Source organism: Aspergillus tubingensis (assembly GCF_013340325.1).
Source record: "Aspergillus tubingensis WU-2223L DNA, scaffold_6, whole genome shotgun sequence".
Taxonomy (NCBI): domain Eukaryota; kingdom Fungi; phylum Ascomycota; class Eurotiomycetes; order Eurotiales; family Aspergillaceae; genus Aspergillus; species Aspergillus tubingensis.
This window is the reverse complement of record NW_023336280.1, coordinates 151519-169759: the sequence shown is the minus strand read 5'-3', so window position 1 is coordinate 169759 and position 18241 is coordinate 151519. Positions and strand designations below refer to the sequence as shown.

The following is an 18241-nucleotide window of genomic DNA, read 5'->3' as shown; positions in this document are numbered from 1 at the left end:
CTGTTCGAGTCCTATTCTGCGAAATATCTAGCACATCTGCCAAATACCCATGTTAAACACCTTGCTTGGCTCAATGACTAGATTTCTCTGATCTCTAATCTCCGTGCATCTCATACCAAAATAGGTCATATTAAATATGTGTCGATCAACCAAAAATAACTGCGCCGGAGAACTCCGTTAATATATATCTGATCCGCGGAAGTCGGTATGCTCTGCCTAGTAGTTTCTCTTCACTGCCACTAGGACTATACTAGAAGTACTTGCAATTTATTTCGTGATACCCCTGAGCGGTGCACGAGCAAGATCATTAGGGGTTTCGTTCAGCTGGTACCACCCTTGTCATGTCCATAAATCTTCCGTGGCACAATGCACCTACCAGGGAATCTCGATCAGATCTCTTTTGATCTTACGAGATCTCACCGGATCTTGTCTGTACAGCTTTAGATACATGCAGCTAGTCAACTGTTGATATAATCAATTTGCCTCCTAAGTAACAAGCGTCGTCGTCATAGGTGGACCCGCTTTATATGACCGCTGGACGTTGAAATCCCCCGACAATTACCCGCCGTTGCCACTAACACCAACTAGAACATGCCTAAAATTTGGTCTTTGACAGGCTGTTCCTCGTTGTCCCTCTGCGAGACGAGCATACTGAAGAGTACCATGGTGCGCAGCCATGTGGCATTTATTTCCGAGGACCCATATCCCATCGTGTATCTAGATAGAAGCCGTCTGGGAAGCGGGAAGTCCGGCAGCTTATGCTTATTATCATACTTAAATTTGCCCGAAGATTAATTTATATTACTTACTCCATAGTATGCTTGGTTCGCGTCTGTTCATATCCCCCTGTGGCTCGAAAGTCACGGCTATTGATCTCAGTACTCCTCCATTGACCGGGATTTACCATGGTACTGTGTAAAAGGTCCCAGTCAACAAGAGACATATAATCGGATTCACCATATCTTGGATGAGAAACTCACAATATATATGACCCACAAACCCTGTCCTACATCAACAGAGTTTTGATGGTGTTGACCGAGGTATTCACATTAAATCACTATCTCCGCCCACTGCATCTACCGAAGACTTGTATCACCAGATGTCCCTCAAAAACCACTGCACAGACTATATAATGCCTCTTCCCTCTCACTAAACCTACTCGATGTGATTTCGCTGTTCCTGCAGGACGAGCGGATCCCTACATGCTGCAAGAAAGATTTAACTGACAGTATACTTAACCAATATTAACCACACCCCGATCGGGTCAGCTTACTAAGTGACTGCTTATCGCTATCGGTCGATCAGCTGATTTCAGCTCTAATTCGAACCAATTCCCTCGCATCTGTCTGACCTTCTCTCGTCAACAATCGCAATCCAGCATTGCAATATCCACCACTGACATGAGCGACCTGCTAAAGTCTCGCTGGGCTCCCAGCCCAAGCGAGATTCAAGCCCGACCCGCCGTTCCTCCCATCACCACCCCAGCAATCCCCCCCAAAACCACTCCCAAACCCACCACCAAACGCACGCCATCCCCCGTCAAGCAACCCTCTCGTCAATCCTCCCCACGACCCTCCCCCTCGAGCCACCTTTCCCGCTTCATGAAAATCGTCGAGCGATTAAAATGGAAACTCCCATATTTGGCCTACGGCTACCGCCTCGCGACCCTCGACCCTGCCAGTAGCGACTTCGACGTCTCCCACGCCGAGATCATGTTCAAGCTCGATTTCCACGAATACTACTCCCTCCTCGAGCGTGCAATTGTCCATCTCCTTAGTGTCTTCGGCATCTCTGTGTCTTCTGCTTTTGCGCGCAATCACCTCGCCGCCTATGGCTCCGCTCCGCTTTCGACCCACCGATACCATGCAAATGTGTTGGAAGCGCTACAGGATGAAAACAGTCCCTTATATACTGTGCTGGGACAGGGCGAGGTTCACGAACAATTGCAGAGGGCAAAGGAGTTGCGGAATCGGTGGAAGACGGCCGATTTGACCAAGGAAGAGCTCGAGATGGAGGATAAGTGGGCTGCGAGGCGGAAGGGCAAGGCTATGCCGTTGGCGAGCTATGATATCGAGAAGATCCTCTCGGATATCTTCCAGGGCTTCGATGATGCGTATTTGCTTGCGCAGGAGCATTTGGTTGCGTCTGATGGGGCGGATAAAATGGATGGGTTGTTGCAGGGAGAGTCGGATGCTGATTGGGATTTCATTGTCGATGCTATGGATTGGGAGGCTGTTTGAGCAGTCGGGGTGGCTGTCTGTTCTTGTTAGCGATGTTTCGGGTTAGAATTGCATGGTCGGAGTTCTGGTTTGGGGGCTATCTATTTTCCCCTCTGCTGCTTTGGTTGTAACCATGTGCAGGTCTTGTATAGTTGGACTGTCGGGAGTTTAGTTGGTGGATGTACAGGCTAGGTCTATCTTAGGAGCAGACTCGCACTTTATCATTGGCTATCTTGGAATAGGTATCAATATATCCCACCACTTGTACGCTTGCAACATTCCGCTGGCAATCTTCAGTTGGATTTGCGACTACCTGAGGATTACTGCTGCAGTCAGTCTAGTCAGGAATGTATACCGGTATCACCACCCAATCCAAGTATTATAATAATGTGTATCGTTCTCAAACAAGGACTATCAGTGCAATTAGAATGGTGGTTAGGCGTAGCAACAGGCTTGTGACTCGTTGCAAAATTCCACTGAAACCCAGGCAAATCATAGGACGTGATGCATAACGGAATCCTAATGATGCCTCCAAGTCGAATTTCAAGTCATTATATCGTCTTTTAGGAAAGGTTACGGGTAAGTTGAGGAAGAGAAAGAAAATAAAGAGTAAGTCAAATGCCAAACTAATGGGGGTTGGTCGTAGCCTCGATTGAACGTTGTGCTCTCCTGCACAGTCTCATGATTGCAGTAGCAGCTGATGAGCTTGACAGGCGGACTTATCTCAATTCATTGATCATGTGTCTTTTCTCTCGCTCAAATCAGTTCATATTCTGTCTCCAGGTAAGGGCCAAGGTCTGGGAGTCTGACTTGCCATCTTTATTAGGCCATATGACGCTTAGTGACAGGCGTCGTTCATTATTTCGTTATTTTGGGTTATTGCACACTCAAAGTCAATGAAATTGACGCGGCCATTTCCTTCGTTCCAGAATATGTTTCCTGGAATCAGGTCACTGTGTAGCACATCTAACCGATGAACAGCTGGCATCGAATTGGCCGCTTGTTGAAGCATCTCGTCAGAATCAAGGCCACGCGGTCGGACGAGGGTCTTTCCGGCGTAGCCAATGCACACCAGGTGGACTATTTCAGTATCGACGTCGTAAGAATACTGTCGGCGAAGTTCCAGGCTGTCGAGCACAATGGGTACCGACGCCCCTTGGATTGGGGCAAGATGTGAATATAGCACCCCTTGCACGCTCAAGGGTACGCATTATAAATTGAATCAGGATCCAGAGTGTCATTCAAGAGCTACCTGTTCAATTTCCGAGCCAAAGGTTGTTGTCTGATCTAATAGGTGCTGATCAACACCGTGGTCGGACACGTTAGGGCACATGAGATTTAGATTTCCGCCTTTATAGAGCCCCTGAAGGGTTCAAATTTACCAAGAAGAACGTCGTCAACAATCTCCCATATCCGTAGTCTGCTCGTTGCCCAGTTTCTCCAGGAGACATCTCGTGCCGGCACCCGCAAAGCGCGGAGAGTGAATGCCAATACCTGGCCAATTGAGGAGACGTGCGATTCGATAGGCCATCCTTCAAAGTAGCCAAAAAACAAACTCTGAGCTGACTATTTCTTATGTAGAACGCGACTAGCCGATGAAGGAGACTTGCTCACGTGTCGGTCATTCCCTCTGAGGCCCACAATCCTACTACTACGAGATCTCTATCCCAATACGGAGAATAACTACCGGGCCTATTTTTTCTTGTGAAAACAGGTATTTATACCGCACTCCTTGCCAATGAACTGAATTATGCGCACATTACTAGCCTATGGACACAAGCCCACCCCAACTGAGCCTAAGATAGTGACCACCTTCTGCTGTCTTCCACCACTAAAGCTACTTGAAGAAGGAATGAAAAACACAATCTGCAACTAATTATAATACCTTCACTGCTTCAAGGTAAGGACGCCCGGCTTCCACGGCAAGAGGTTGTAGTCGCCACTGCTGTTGGGGTCATGGCCCTGATAGAGCAACTGGAGGTTGCAAGGATCGACGGTCATCGTTTGATCAGGGTTGTTGCGAACCAAGTCACCATGGCTAATGTCTTCGGTCCAGGTGGCACCACTGTTGGCTTTGCCTGCGAAGGGTTGATCCTCACTTGCCGCCTGGGCTGTCCACTCTCCACCCAGACTGCTGGCCGTGAAGGAGCGGAAATAACGATGTCCGGTGGACCCGATCGCCTCAACGATCATGAGATACTTGCTGTCGCCCTCACCGCCGTCGACGGTGTATACTTGGACCGCCTCGAATAGATCGTTGCGGGCGCCACTCAGGATCACCTCGTACTGGCTGCCGAAGCTTCCGGGGAAGTCATTGATGGACATGCTGGATCGGTAGATCTTGCCGTTGTCGCCGGCGAAGAAGAGATACATATTCGTATCATCGCCAATCACCGTCTGGTCAATGGCATTGGTGCTTGAGTCGCTGATTTTGCCGGTGAAAAGCGCCTGCTCCGACGACCAGCCATTGACATTGGTGGGATCTTGGGAGGTGCGGTAGGTGAATGTGCTGGAGCCCCATTGGTAGGCCAGAACCCAGATACTTTTCGGCTTGAAGTAGAACAGGGTAGGAGCCACGGCATTGAAGGGGGTGGCTGTCTGGCTAGCGGATGCCATGTTCGACCACTCTGAGAAGGCGCCAAAGGTCATCGAGCCATAGTTTCCCGCTTCATCAGTAGTGGACGCATAGACAATATGTTTGCCGTCCGAGACAACATCAGTAAAGTCCTTCAGTGCGGTCCATCCTGACTTTGGAGTTGCGAGAGCATCGGTTGAACTCCAACTATAGGACGACGGAAGAGAACATTTGGCGTTGACAAAGGGGGTTAATGCAATGAGGTAGATGCCTGATGACAGCAAGCTGCCTTTGGCATTGAAGAACTTCATCTTCGAATGGGTTTATCCGCAGGGAAAGAAACAAAAGAGATCAATGGCTGAAGTCGTTGGCCACGGAGAACGAATAAATCGAACGGAGGACCAGACCATGCTCAAATATATGTAGTTACGTTGATGGCAATACCGATATGTGCAGAAGAACAATCGGGATTTATCCATATTGGATGACACCAGAAACGTTTCGGATAAAAGTGGGCTGCTTGGTTATTTCCCCCACTTTGGCTTAGAAAGAACATTCCTTTGCTCAAGCTCATTTTGGCGCACTATTCAGGTCCTTTCCCTAGGGGGAAGATGATCAGCATGCTGCCTAAACTACGGAGTACATTAGCCAGAAACGATCGTCCACCGGAACGTTGCCGTGTCTAGAACGGCGTTCAAGACTACCCTACACAGAGGGTAATTCCATGATTACGCCACAATAGCTCTTCTTCGGCAGTAGACTCGGGGAAATAATTGCTGTGACAGGACGGATGACTCCCGGGCATCGAGGGGTCTAGGCGTGGACCCTAATGGCGCTAAGCAAACTGGTTCTACTTTGACACATTGCCGCCCTGATAGTGTTTCACCTTAAAACACCACGACCTTCCGGTACTTTCGGCGGGCAGTTGACATCTATCGGCTGAAGAGATGATATTTTGGCTGTCACTGTACACACCAAAAGTATTTTAATCAATCAAACTAAGAGTTTGTACTTTCAAATTGGTTGGACATACTACTTTTACAAGTTGGTACTCTTTACTACCAAACTCCAGGGACTATTTGCAGACCTTCGGCAGAGCATCTGCAGGTTCCCTACAAGTTACCACACCCAGTATGGATCGGGTGATCGGCTGTAGCCGGCTGCCATCTCTTCAGGGCTAAACTATTTTTGGGACCGAGGCAGACGCTGGACCCTGATAGACGGACATTTGCAGGTTAATCGGACGACCGTGCAACAAGTGTCTCCACTCCTGCAATTCCTTCTTGCGTTTCTGGTGGGTAGATCGGCGCCTTCCAAATTACAACACCAACCTACGATTGCTTCTCAATGTGTCGGCTAAGGACATAGCCTGTTCTAACCAAACATGTCAAGAGCTCCGGATACCTTGCCTAAACGCCATTATTCATCCCTTCAGGCTGATTATGGTTCCATCGAGTGCCCTCCTCCCGGTTTGGGAAATTCGGTAGACAGCTAGATGAGGCAGATGAAGTCAATCCTTTACTGTCTAGACATGCTCGAGCGGGATGTTTGGTTCCACGGTTGGTTGTGTTCCAGTTTCACATCCTCTTGGCCCAGAAATGTTGAGTCTCGTGGTATATAAATACTTCAATCCCTCTTCTCCCTTGTAGAATCTATCTTATAATCTGTCAAACCAACATCATTTTCATTTGGCTCTTTTAAGAAAAACGATCGCTTTTGTCCAACATGGTTCAGATCAAGGCAGCTGCACTGGCGATGCTTTTCGCTAGCCAAGTGCTTTCTGAACCTATTGAACCCCGTCAGGCTTCAGTGAGCATCGACACCAAGTTCAAGGCTCACGGAAAGAAGTATCTGGGAAACATCGGGGATCAGTACACCTTGACCAAGAACTCGAAGACTCCGGCAATCATCAAAGCCGATTTTGGCGCCTTGACCCCAGAGAACAGCATGAAGTGGGATGCCACTGAGCGTAAGTTCAATGTCCTCATCGTTATAATTGTTATTCCGATCTAATCAGAATTATAGCCAGCCGTGGACAGTTCTCTTTCTCGGGATCGGATTACCTGGTACGTATAGAATTTCTCAACCCTCTACGATGATCGTACTCGAGGCTTACAAACCTAGGTCAACTTTGCCCAGTCTAACAACAAGCTGATCCGTGGACATACGCTGGGTAAGTTTTTGACTGACTGAACTGGAAACTATACCAAGACAGTGAAGCTAACTCAACCAGTGTGGCACTCTCAGCTCCCCTCTTGGGTTCAAGCCATCACGGACAAAAATACACTCATCGAGGTCATGAAGAATCACATCACCACGGTGATGCAACACTATAAGGGCAAGATCTACGCCTGGGTAAACTGAAAACCATCAATTTTGCCAAATCTTATCACTAATTACTGGAAGGACGTGGTTAATGAAATTTTCAACGAAGATGGCTCCCTGCGCGACAGCGTCTTCTACAAAGTCATCGGCGAGGACTACGTCCGAATTGCCTTCGAGACTGCTCGGGCTGCGGATCCCAACGCAAAGCTCTACATCAACGATTACAAGTAAGCCGTGGCTGTCTATTTTCCATTTTATACTGGATTCTAACTTTCACCAAGCCTGGACTCCGCTTCCTATCCTAAGTTGACTGGCATGGTCAGCCATGTCAAGAAGTGGATCGCAGCCGGTATTCCTATCGATGGAATTGGTAAGGCCCCCGTGGTTAATGATATCCGGCTATAATGACTCACCATCTTCAAAGGCTCCCAAACCCACTTGAGCGCTGGTGGAGGTGCTGGAATTTCTGGATAAGTACCCCCTCCCCTTTATCCAACCTGACGATAGCTGACAGCCCCTTACAGCTCTTAATGCTCTCGCAGGTGCGGGCACCAAGGAGATTGCGGTCACCGAGCTCGACATCGCTGACGCCAGCTCAACCGACTACGTCGAGGTAGGTCACGACAAGCCAAGTACATAGTGTGATTAACTGATACTAATCCCTACATGCACAGGTCGTCGAAGCCTGCCTTGACCAGCCCAAGTGTATCGGTATCACCGTGTGGGGAGTCGCTGACCCGGTAAGTACCCCTGCAGTGCGGATAATAAGTCTTGCCTTAGAAGTTGAGCTAATTTCATTCAGGACTCCTGGCGCTCCAGCTCCACTCCTCTGTTGTTTGACAGCAACTATAACCCGAAGCCTGCATACACTGCTATCGCAAATGCTCTCTAGATCCGGCAACCACTCTAATCTAATTGCCGGAAAGTTATAGCCTTCCGAGGTAGGGGACGCTCTGTTTTGCGCTACGGGAAGCAACTTGGTCTGCCGTTCTCTCGATAATGTTCTTCTGTACTTCTTCCACATGTATCCATCACAATCGTTCTTCTAAGTGTGCGCACTCTCAGTAGATCTAAAGCATCCACCTCTAGTGTAGCTCTCCTTAGTATAATCCCTGTGGAGTAGGTTTGCCGTGTACCCCACCGGTGGGGCCGTAGGATTAGTACTTTACTTTGTCAGTCTAGACCCTGATGCGCCGATGTGAAGCACAAGCATCACACAAAATGAAGGACATGTCTCAGATGCCCCGCCCCATAACCATAACAGCCATCTAACTCTAAGGTCCTTGTGGCATGCAGTTGGATGGACGGAGCGGTCTGGCTAGTCTCTTTGCCTTTACTAATAACCCCCTTGGCATTGGCTGGACATTGGACTAGTCGTTCATGAAGTCCTCGCTTAGCATCCTGCAGAATTTAGTGCATGTAACAACGGCAATGCAGAGCGCCGACAACTGCCGAGATAGGTACAATGGGTCCTCACTATAGCCTTCCTTCGGGGTACTAAGTATTGTCTGCAGTCATACTTTGCGCCCATGTCCATTCATCTATTCCATGAAATTTAGCCGGATGCGATGAGAAGTGTTTAAAGTTCAGTCCCTCCCGGTTGAAGTCTTGTGGCCCAATTGGACAAGGACTTGTTTCCACTAAAAGCTACTGGCTAGGGGTGATTTAGATCACCATTTACTCCAATATGTTAAGAAGGGGCATGTCATTCGGCCTGTACTATTGTCTTTCTGTCAATGCAAGTGTTTGGCGCCAGTCTGGGTGCCTTTTGATGTATTTGAATGCTGGATATTAGATAACCACTTCCATCGGTTAGCCGTATATACCGACAATAGGCCGCGTAGTGTCGTACGCGATACTGAATACACTTACATAGACAAAAAGAGACTAATGAGGCGACTAATAGCGATAAAATGAAAAGAACTTCTTATGAAGCCTAGGCAATTTCTTTGTAGATTGAACGGTGACCTTCTCGAACATCACCCGCAACTGTGCGGAGTGGGAGAAAACGAGCCAGCTAGGGGCAGTGGTAGCTCGCGACCGCGTGTATGGGAATTGTGTCTGTTATCGAATGAGAATGGATAGCCGAAAGAGTAATAATAGATCAGAAAGATGGTGCACCTAAATGCTTCCCTGGCAGCCTTTTTCTATGAAGAGGGGACAACTTCTGACCATCTGCGGGCACTACTCCAATAAACATCTGACAAACGAGACGTGGAACATTAAAAACTGGTTGAGGGTACTTTTTCTTGTGTCAGACAAAATAGATCGAGATAGGTCACCAATGAACTTTTGCCCGAAACCTGATCATGTTTGACTTTAACACATCGGGCGCTCCTTCCATGGTGCATCTCCCAAACCCAAAGAAACATGACATAATGATGAGACTTATAGACAGCCAAAAGACATTTGAGGGTAAGTAGCAGTCAGGATATATTCTGGCTGATATCTACAGGCTAGTATAAGTACCAGTATGATCGGACATAACTGTCTCCAAAGTACTAGCCATCATGGTATCGTCAACTCGTGGCCAACGCGTCTTTCTGGCTGGGGCAAATGGGTTTGTAGCATCCCATATCCTCTCCCTACTCCTTGAGGTGAGTGAGTCCGACTTGCTAGCAACGTGTAGTAGCTGAAAACCTTAGCGTGGCTACGCAGTAACCGCGACAGTGCGATCTCAAGCCAAAGCCGACGATGTGATCAACGCTCACCCCGAATGGAAAGGGAAGGTTGATTTTGTGATCGTGTCGGATTTCACCTCACAGAAACCATTCAGCACCTTGTTTGAGGAGACCGAATCTCCCTTTGATTATGTTATCCATGCGGCATCGCCATTCAAGTTTGACTTCAAGGATTTTCAGAAAGATTTGATCGATCCGGCAGTTAAGGGGTAAGTAAGAACTATTTGCGCAACCATGATGCAATAGCTGATTCGCACTTGCAGAACGACTCAAATCCTGGAAAGCGCTCACCAACACGGTGGAAACACGCTCAAAAGGATTGTCCTTTTAGGCAGCGGTGTTTCCGTACTCGATTCCTTCGAGGACATGTGTCGAGAAGGAAACCCATATACCGAGAAAAGCTGGAATCCAGTTCGTCTCAGATTGTGATCGGCAATTCCCCTACTCATGGAACTCTAGGTAACTACACAACAAGCAATCGACCGTAACGACCCTGTGTTGGGTTACAATGTATCCAAAACCCAAGCCGAGCGTAAAGCCTGGGATTTCATGCAGGCAAATAGTCCCAATTTCGACCTCACTGTCATCAACCCTCTTATCGTCACCGGACCGATGATCCATCCAACCCCAGGGGAGGGATCAATCAACGAAAGCAATTATTTTGCGATTGCTAGTTTTATCGACGGGACTCATGTCAAAATTGAGGATGTGCAGTTGCCATACTATCACTTTGTCGACGTGCGCGACGTGGCTAGGAGCCATGTAGATGCTCTTACCAATCCCGCTGCTGGAGGGCAGCGTATCGTGCTTGTCTCAGGGCTCATTACGCCACAGTTGGTCGTGAATACTATCCGAAAGCATTTCCCTCAACTGCGCAAAAAGGTTCCAGCTGGTACACCGGATAAGGTGCTGCCCAAGGGAATACACCCCACCGGTTGGGATACGCGACTTAGCTTAGATATACTCTCGAAGGGAAAGGGTAGTCAGTGGGGATACATCGGTTTAGAGGAGAGTGTGAGAGACGCGGTGCAGTCTATGATTCAGCACAACGTTTTGCCCGACTAATGTATCGTAGCCTTCAAGATCACTACCAACTTATCAATAAAATCAAATTGCTTTCTCATGTTGTGATGTATTTTGACATGCGGCACCCACGTGATTAATGGAAGCCACTCTGTCAACAAAGGGCCCGATCGCGCAGGTGATGAGTTTTCACATTGCTGCAGCAGAGCATCCTGCACAGTTCCTCAAGCCAAGTACCCAAAACATGACTTCTAAAACGGTGACGGAGGAGCGGTCTTGGGCTCAAACAAACCGTCGATAGGTTCTTCGAAACTCGTCAATTCCCGACCCGGTTATACTGCGACGACCACGCTCGTAGGATCACAGGTGCTTCCACTGTTCGAGAAGTCGACATTCCGGGGTCGCTGAGCTACACAGTCCTTTGCACAGATAGCTCAGATGAGCGACCAGATTTGATCGTGTCTTTCCGACAACCAGAGTCTGCCTTGGGCCAAACAGTCATTGAGCTGGCAAGATTCATCCACGGCGATCTGGTACCAGAAGCTACTTTTCACGGCAAATTGCCAGGTTCAAATCCACCCTTGCTTGTTTATACGATGGCCTGTTTATCAGGTAGTCCTTGCATACAGTTATTCGGCACCGAAACTGAGTTGAGCCCCAAAGAGGAAGCCAGATACATGTGCTTTGTCAAACATCTTGCTAGGTGATTAGCTCATCTCTCAAACCATTCCCTACGATGATACTATGCTGCCATTGGCGGAAATGGATAAAGCGATCATAAATAGTAATGCTCTCTAGATACTTCGCTCGGTGTTGATTGAATCCACAGCCAGTAGGTCCTACGGTGTCGGCAAACTGTCGAGATGCTATCTATCGCCGGCTTAGGAAAATAAGCAACTCTTCACCTCTCATACTCCCCTCCACTACAATCTCGGAACTTGAATTCAGTCTTCCAAATCTGTTCAGTCAAGAATATGTGCAGGTCCTGACTCACAACGACCTCTCCCAAACAAACATCCTGATCAGCAAGGACAACTTTGAGATTAGTGGTATTGTCGATTGGTCATTAACTAAGGTACTGCCGTTTGGCATGGAACTGGACACTCTACTACTATCCACTGGTTACATGGATCTCAGCGGCTGGCACAGTTATACGTGCCGTGATCGCATGATCGGTTACTTTTGGGATGAATTCTGGGCTCACAGTCGTGTTTTTGATGATGTACGTCAGCACGAGATTCGTACCATGGCGATGCAAGCCACCAAGATCGGTGCAGTGCTGCGCTACGCATTCCAGCGTAACACCGATGGTTCCCCATCCGGGGAATTAACAACGTCTAACTGGGCCTTGAAGACTCTCAAAACTCTGCTATGTTGCTGAATCTTTCAGAAGCTAGGAAGGTTAAATATAGACACCACGCAGCACAATATTGCACATCTCCATGAGTATTGCCCGACGGAGTTCGAGTATTTCGAAGAGAACGCCGGAATATATGAGAGCACGCCTCACCAGGAATACTCTGTTCCAACGCTCCATCCCGAGTTCTCGCCGAGACAAGTTCACGCTAAATTTTGGCCCTCCGGCTCACGGCAAATTCTCTGGAGACACTTATTCGATTTATAAAGTCGCGTTTGAGGCTGGTGCTTGGTATGTTATGTAATTGTTGGTGCCTTAGGCCATAGATGGAGCGGTATCTCCCTCAGCAAAACCCGATCTTTTCTTGACAGAAAAGCAGAAGGGATGTACCAGATCCTCCTAAAGCGCATTGGCCTAGATAACCAAGAGCTTCTCGTATCTTTTGCTTACTTATGCGGCAATTCTATCTCTGCTGCCTTTCAAATTCAATTAGTCAATTTCAGCGTTGCCCATGTAGACAGTGGCATCAACATCCATGTACCTAAGCTATTGATGTCTTCGACAATGCTTTCTCAACTACAGGTGGTGAACCACATGGAAGAGAATTGTTGGTTAATTTGAAACAGTCCCTGTGGTAACTCAATCAAATTAATAAGCACCCAGAATGACTGATAACCTAGTAGGCTAGATACCAACCCGACATATGCATGCAGAATAAGCATGCATCATCATAGTTTCAAAACCGCCCGAAGCACGCACCTCTACAGACAATTGGGTATAAATTGAAGTGAGTCAAGCATATGTGAATCCATGTGTAGTCTGCTGTGCTCCACATTTTTGCGCACTGCGCCCCTACTCTCCAACCCTATTCCGTAACCTGCAACATGTGTCAAAACCAATGTAACCGAGACCAAAGCCAGTCACTCGTCGCAAGACAAACCGATCTCACAGACACGTCAACAAGAATTTCAAACCTGCCCTGCGAAAATCGAGCCCCTCTATTGACCCGCGATCCTCCAATTCGGAGTATCTATTCATCCATACCCAAACTGATTCTCAACGCGACGCTGCACGGTCCGTCCATCACACTCCCAACAAACACGTCCCAGCACATCTGAAGGTAATCATCCCGACTAAGTTGCTTGCCTTTCGCCCGGAACCTTTTGATACGAGCATCTAAAGCCCATACCATCGCTGACGCAGCCGCCATGGCATAATCCCATTTCAAAATGTCGGTCATCCCCCGCTCTATCACCATGATGAGCTTATCACCTACCTCCTCGCCAAATGAAAGACTCGCGCGCGGGATTGCACCGGGAATATAAGACGCAATCACAATAGCAACCGAGGTAATGTGGCATAGGTAAGAACACAGGAATCCAAATCGATACACGAGTTGCGTTCCGCGCCGGGCTGCGATTTTTGGGCCCAACTGGATATTCCGAAATCGACCACATATGGCGTGGTGGATGGACATGATCACGGGCAAGTAGAATGGCCATCTGTGCCAGAAGAGGATGGCTTGTTGTTTGGTCTCTGGGGAAATTATGGTCGGGCAGGGAAGAGCCATTATCATGATTGGGAGGATGTAGCTGATAGAAATTCCGGGGATTATGCTCTGGGCATATGCTGTGGGGCTTGGGCGACTGCTTCGATGTGACGTGAATGAAAAGCTAGACAGGGGAGTGCCTATCAGAGTGAAGCAGAGAGGTGCAAATACTCCAAAGCCGCAGACTAGGTGTGCGAGCCCGAAGAAAAGGATCCTAGGTGACACATGTTAGCTATTATCCGTTGTTCGTCCTTGGCGTGCTTGCTTTGGTGTTGAGTGCTTACTTTGTTACGCCGCGTGTGAATGAGTGCGTCTGGCACGTCTGTAATGCAATGATGCTGAACATGGCTATGAAGCCCCCACTAATGCTCAAAGCGAGCAAAGACACTGCCATGGTATTTCCTTGGCAAACAGGCCACATGGTCATGATAGCTATCCCAAAGAACCTGTCCAGAAGGTCTATCCCCGTATTTGTGGATACAAGAGGACTCCTTGGATACCCGGTTACGTGACCAACTGCAACAGCTTCGAGGTAAGGTTCAAACAGGTCATTTAAGAGGCAGAAATAGATTTTGTATACACTTAGCACAAATAAGGCATAGTGGAGAACTCTCGCTGTAGACAGCATATTCGAAGGCGGTGGAGGGATCGGTAAAAAAAAAACACCCAATTATCGGATAATAAAGTGTCATAAAGGTGAGGGAAGGTTGCTCTGTATCAGGACTAATTATATATTGCCAGCTGGAGTGGGCCGGGTACTATCCTCCATGCCAGTAGGAGAAATAGAGTGCTGAAAGCATTGGTACACTAATATCTTTTTAACTATCCCAGTAAAGTTCGCATTTAAGCTGCGGTTTCATGCTAAGAGCGTAAAATGGTCAAGTGGTTGCGGACAGGCAACAAGGTAGGTTCCTTTCGCAATGCACTTGCATGAGGCTAATAGTCTTCATGCACATATATTTTCTGCGCTATGCAGACCGCGTACTGATATTATATATTCTTGGAACGACTTCCAATGATTTTGAAGTCTTATATAGGGTAGGGCACCTGCCTGTATATAGACGCCAGGTTTCAAGGATGTATGTAGTTCAATTTGTCTCGGTCAACTGCAGAATAACATGATGTCCAGCCTGATCGCCTCAAAAAGTTCACGACAGAAAGCTCAGAATATCGTAGATCCCCTTTGATTGTCCCGCCTCATTTTCCAACTTCTTAACCATTTGATCCGCCTCTTTCAATAAGGAAGTGAGCCGTTCCCGGCAGTAATCAAAACTCCCCGTCGAGTCGATATACTCAACAGCGTACTTCTTCACCGAATCGTCCTCACTCCGCTGCCGTAGTATATTCAGCAGATGGTGATTGTTCGGGTTACTGTTAATACTGTGGATAATCAAAAAGGAAAATTTCCCCTCCGTCAAATCCTCGCAAAATCCCTTGTTCTTGGTGTATAGTCCACTCTGTAAGTTTTGGTAATCATCCCGAATCTGAAAGATCACGCCCAACAAGTCTGCTAGTTCAATTACATTGCTGCACAAAGTCAGTCTGCAGTGTAACAAGAAGAGCTACAAGATCTGTGATGGATATATGTTTGTAATACGTGCCTTTTCGTTTCGCTTTCCAACTGCATAAGCTTAATCGCCAGTCGAAATAGGCCACCAGTCTTGTTGGCGATCATCTCAATATAGTCCTCCTCTGTGGGACAGGTTAGGCAGTCCCGCCAGTACAAGTCCATACCTTGACCGCGGTGCAGACGAAGCAGTTCCTCTGTGTATATTTCGTACGCTTCAGGATGATTCAGTTCGCGGAGCCTTTCCTGGGCTAGAAAGTACGCATAATTGGCAGAGTTAATTGTCTGCGCAATACCAAATATGCTATGGGCCACTGGGAGGCCGCGTCGAAGCTTGGAATTGTCCTGAATATCGTCGATTCTATTAAGGGGTCAGTGGGCTCTCAAGATAATGTTATCTCGGTTTAGGTGGAAGCTGAAGAGAACATACAGAAGGGAGGCCGTGTGAAGCAATCCAACAATTTCCGTGATAATATTCAACTTGTCCTCAGGAATGCGCAGCCATTCATTGAACGCCTGAATGAATTTCCGACGAATGTCTTTTCCAGGGGATTTGAGAAGATAATCAAGTGGCCCTCGAACAATCTGTTTCTGTGTATCAGACAGTGGTTTTTCACGAGCAGGGAACATCGGACCGACTTTCTCCTTATCCAGATAGCTTGCTTCCGACTGTTGGGAACTGGCAGCTTCGGCATCGACGTTGGTGGGCGATGAGGGTGCTGAGGCAGGAAATAACCCCGGTGTAACAAATGGAAAGTAAGGGGTATTCATCTTCCAGACATCAGGCGTAGCTGGGTTGAACATTGGGAATCCCAGCATATTTGCGCTTCTTAGAGGTCAAAGGCGCTAAATAGCTCAGGTCTTCATGAAGAAGAAGTTACCAGAAAGTTAAATACGAGCTCCCGAAAAACAGGCACTACCACTTCTATGTACCAACATTCAAGAGCACGAGTTTTTTGTGAGCCTCATGTGATACGGTTGTATGTCCTTTTGCTACGTGTTTTGCTGTCACCGCACGGCCCGGCATGGCTTTGCTGGTCCATTGTCATCAGCGAATTAGCAACTTAAAAAGCACGTCTAGTCAGCAAAACATCGCAAATGACACCTCTTCATATGACGGGCTATCTAAAGAGCAGTAGGTACCATATCAGCTTTGCGAAAGTGAGTGGCAAACTGCTTCGCAATCTTATGTCCCTCTTAGGTGGTTAACAGTATGTTTGCCAGTTCAAAACACGACCAGGTCGCTTGGGTGGCCGGAGAAAGGAAAAATGTTTTGATAAAATTACTCCGTTCAGCTCCCTGACCCGTCTCCATAGAACAAGAAAATGGTCATTGTGTCCAGCTAGTTAGTGGGATAGCTAAATTCTGATTGTGAAAACGCTGCCAATCAACATGTGGAATGGCTATACAGCACAACCTCGCCTTGTTGTACATGCCTTATGCTTGTGCGTCAGTGCAAAGCTTATGTGAAGTAGTAATGGGAATTTCATAGAGGAAGAAGCATGAGTTGGTCTCAAATCAGGAGTAATGCAACAAATCCCGCCACTAGGTAACATATGCGTCTATCTGAATATCCGGTTATGCCTTCACACTTTTGACATCCATTTTCTCCTTCCGACCCCATACTTCCAGCCAGTCCTTCACAGAGGCACTCGATTTCTTCAAATCCCACAAACAGGCGCTACGCACGTCCTCTCTCTGGATGACCCGTAAAGCATTACGGATATTATAGGGTGAGCCGTATTCCAAGGCACGCGCTACCAGATGACCCTGAGGAGCGTCCAATGCCACCACTATAGGAAATGAGAGCTCGCCGTTGCGCAGGTCCTCTGCCAGTGCACCTTTCGCTTTCGCATAATCGGTCGAATACACATTCTTGCAATCATTTTGCAGCTGTGAGCACCACCTGTGTAGAAATTTCGTCAGCCAGGTCCCACTATTCGGGTATGTTTGCACATACGCCACCGTAGTCATGGTAGTATCCATGGACCGATCCTCTAATACCAGCTGACCAAGCAAGCGAAACAATGCACCTGTCTTCAGCGACGCCATTCTACGATATGCCTCATCCCGTTCCTTTGGAGCCGCTGGAAAGCTGGCAAGGCCATCCCTTCGCCAAACAAGGGACATATCTTGGCCTTCCAGGATCTCCTCCAGACACTGCATTAGAAAGGGTGCAAGACGAGGGAATTCGTGGACGGTCCGGTTCAAAAGTTGCGTCACGCGGTAGTAGGCACGGTTCGCAGTCTCTGAAGGACCGTAAATCTTGTGCGCAGCGGGATGACCCTTGCGAAAGTTACTCCCGTCCGATATCTGATAGGGTGATTAGCTCTAAGTCCAGGTTTTTCCAAGGCCACTATACTTACATCATCAACCAAGATTAAGCAGAGATGAATGCCGTCCATGATCTCGAGGATTATCTGGTACTTTGGCGGGTCTTCCAACTTGAGATTGGGCGCCAGCTTGTCGACGAATGGGGCCCAGTGGTGTTTACCATAGATCTGACGGATATAGCTGTAGGGGCATTCTAAAGAAGTGAACCGAGATGGCTGCTTTTTGCCAACAAGCCAGGCCCGCTTTGTTGTTGGGAGTGGGTTCAATATGCGATCCCATATTAGCGCGGTTATCGGAACGGCCAGTAAGGCAAGAAAAACCAGCGAAGTATGCGGAAGATGGTGCTGGAGGCGCTCCATGGTGAGAGCCATATTGGAGGATGGGGAAGTCTCCATATAATTCAATTGACTAGATGGTATATGGTTGGGTATTCGAACTAGAATCATATGGTAGCCACGGGACGTACAGGGTAGATATATGAATGAAGTTATCCCTCGAGTGTAACTTGGCTGTTAGCTCGCTAAAAAGTCAAGAAGGTCCTTGTCTTCTGACAAACAAATCAGCAACTCCGCAGAGGCTAGGTATCCAAAAGACGCCCAATTAACTGGTTA

The 18241-nt window shown here is 47.8% G+C and overlaps 7 protein-coding genes across 7 annotated transcripts; 3 read left to right on the top strand and 4 right to left on the bottom strand.

Moving 5' to 3' along the window:
- Positions 1-1400: 1400 nt before the first annotated feature.
- On the top strand, positions 1401-2240 carry AtWU_03817 (uncharacterized protein; the record flags this gene model as incomplete). The annotated part of the gene is made up of 1 exon (XM_035498928.1): positions 1401-2240. The coding sequence occupies one exon, from the start codon at positions 1401-1403 to the stop codon at positions 2238-2240; it is 840 nt and encodes a 279-aa protein (XP_035354821.1).
- Positions 2241-4106: 1866 nt separating this feature from the next.
- Positions 4107-5105, bottom strand: AtWU_03816 (arabinoxylan arabinofuranohydrolase axhA; the record flags this gene model as incomplete). Its single annotated transcript, XM_035498927.1, has 1 exon — positions 4107-5105. The coding sequence occupies one exon, from the start codon at positions 5103-5105 to the stop codon at positions 4107-4109; it is 999 nt and encodes a 332-aa protein (XP_035354820.1).
- A 1414-nt stretch (positions 5106-6519) lies between these two features.
- AtWU_03815 (endo-1,4-beta-xylanase) lies at positions 6520-8011 on the top strand (the record flags this gene model as incomplete). The annotated part of the gene is made up of 10 exons (XM_035498926.1): positions 6520-6763; positions 6820-6860; positions 6919-6967; positions 7028-7149; positions 7201-7346; positions 7401-7489; positions 7544-7573; positions 7644-7732; positions 7794-7859; positions 7922-8011. The coding sequence occupies 10 exons, from the start codon at positions 6520-6522 to the stop codon at positions 8009-8011; spliced, it is 966 nt and encodes a 321-aa protein (XP_035354819.1).
- Positions 8012-9629: 1618 nt separating this feature from the next.
- Positions 9630-10865, top strand: AtWU_03814 (NAD dependent epimerase/dehydratase; the record flags this gene model as incomplete). Its single annotated transcript, XM_035498925.1, has 4 exons — positions 9630-9716; positions 9765-10009; positions 10064-10211; positions 10260-10865. 4 exons carry the CDS (start codon positions 9630-9632, stop codon positions 10863-10865), a joined length of 1086 nt encoding a protein of 361 aa, XP_035354818.1.
- A 2345-nt stretch (positions 10866-13210) lies between these two features.
- Positions 13211-14075, bottom strand: AtWU_03813 (atmA protein; the record flags this gene model as incomplete). The annotated part of the gene is made up of 2 exons (XM_035498924.1): positions 13211-13943; positions 14014-14075. 2 exons carry the CDS (start codon positions 14073-14075, stop codon positions 13211-13213), a joined length of 795 nt encoding a protein of 264 aa, XP_035354817.1.
- Positions 14076-14877: 802 nt separating this feature from the next.
- On the bottom strand, positions 14878-16115 carry AtWU_03812 (FPP/GGPP synthase family protein; the record flags this gene model as incomplete). Its single annotated transcript, XM_035498923.1, has 3 exons — positions 14878-15256; positions 15352-15657; positions 15727-16115. The coding sequence occupies 3 exons, from the start codon at positions 16113-16115 to the stop codon at positions 14878-14880; spliced, it is 1074 nt and encodes a 357-aa protein (XP_035354816.1).
- A 759-nt stretch (positions 16116-16874) lies between these two features.
- AtWU_03811 (terpenoid synthase) lies at positions 16875-18001 on the bottom strand (the record flags this gene model as incomplete). Its single annotated transcript, XM_035498922.1, has 3 exons — positions 16875-17202; positions 17257-17609; positions 17663-18001. 3 exons carry the CDS (start codon positions 17999-18001, stop codon positions 16875-16877), a joined length of 1020 nt encoding a protein of 339 aa, XP_035354815.1.
- Between the last annotated feature and the right edge of the window lie 240 nt (positions 18002-18241).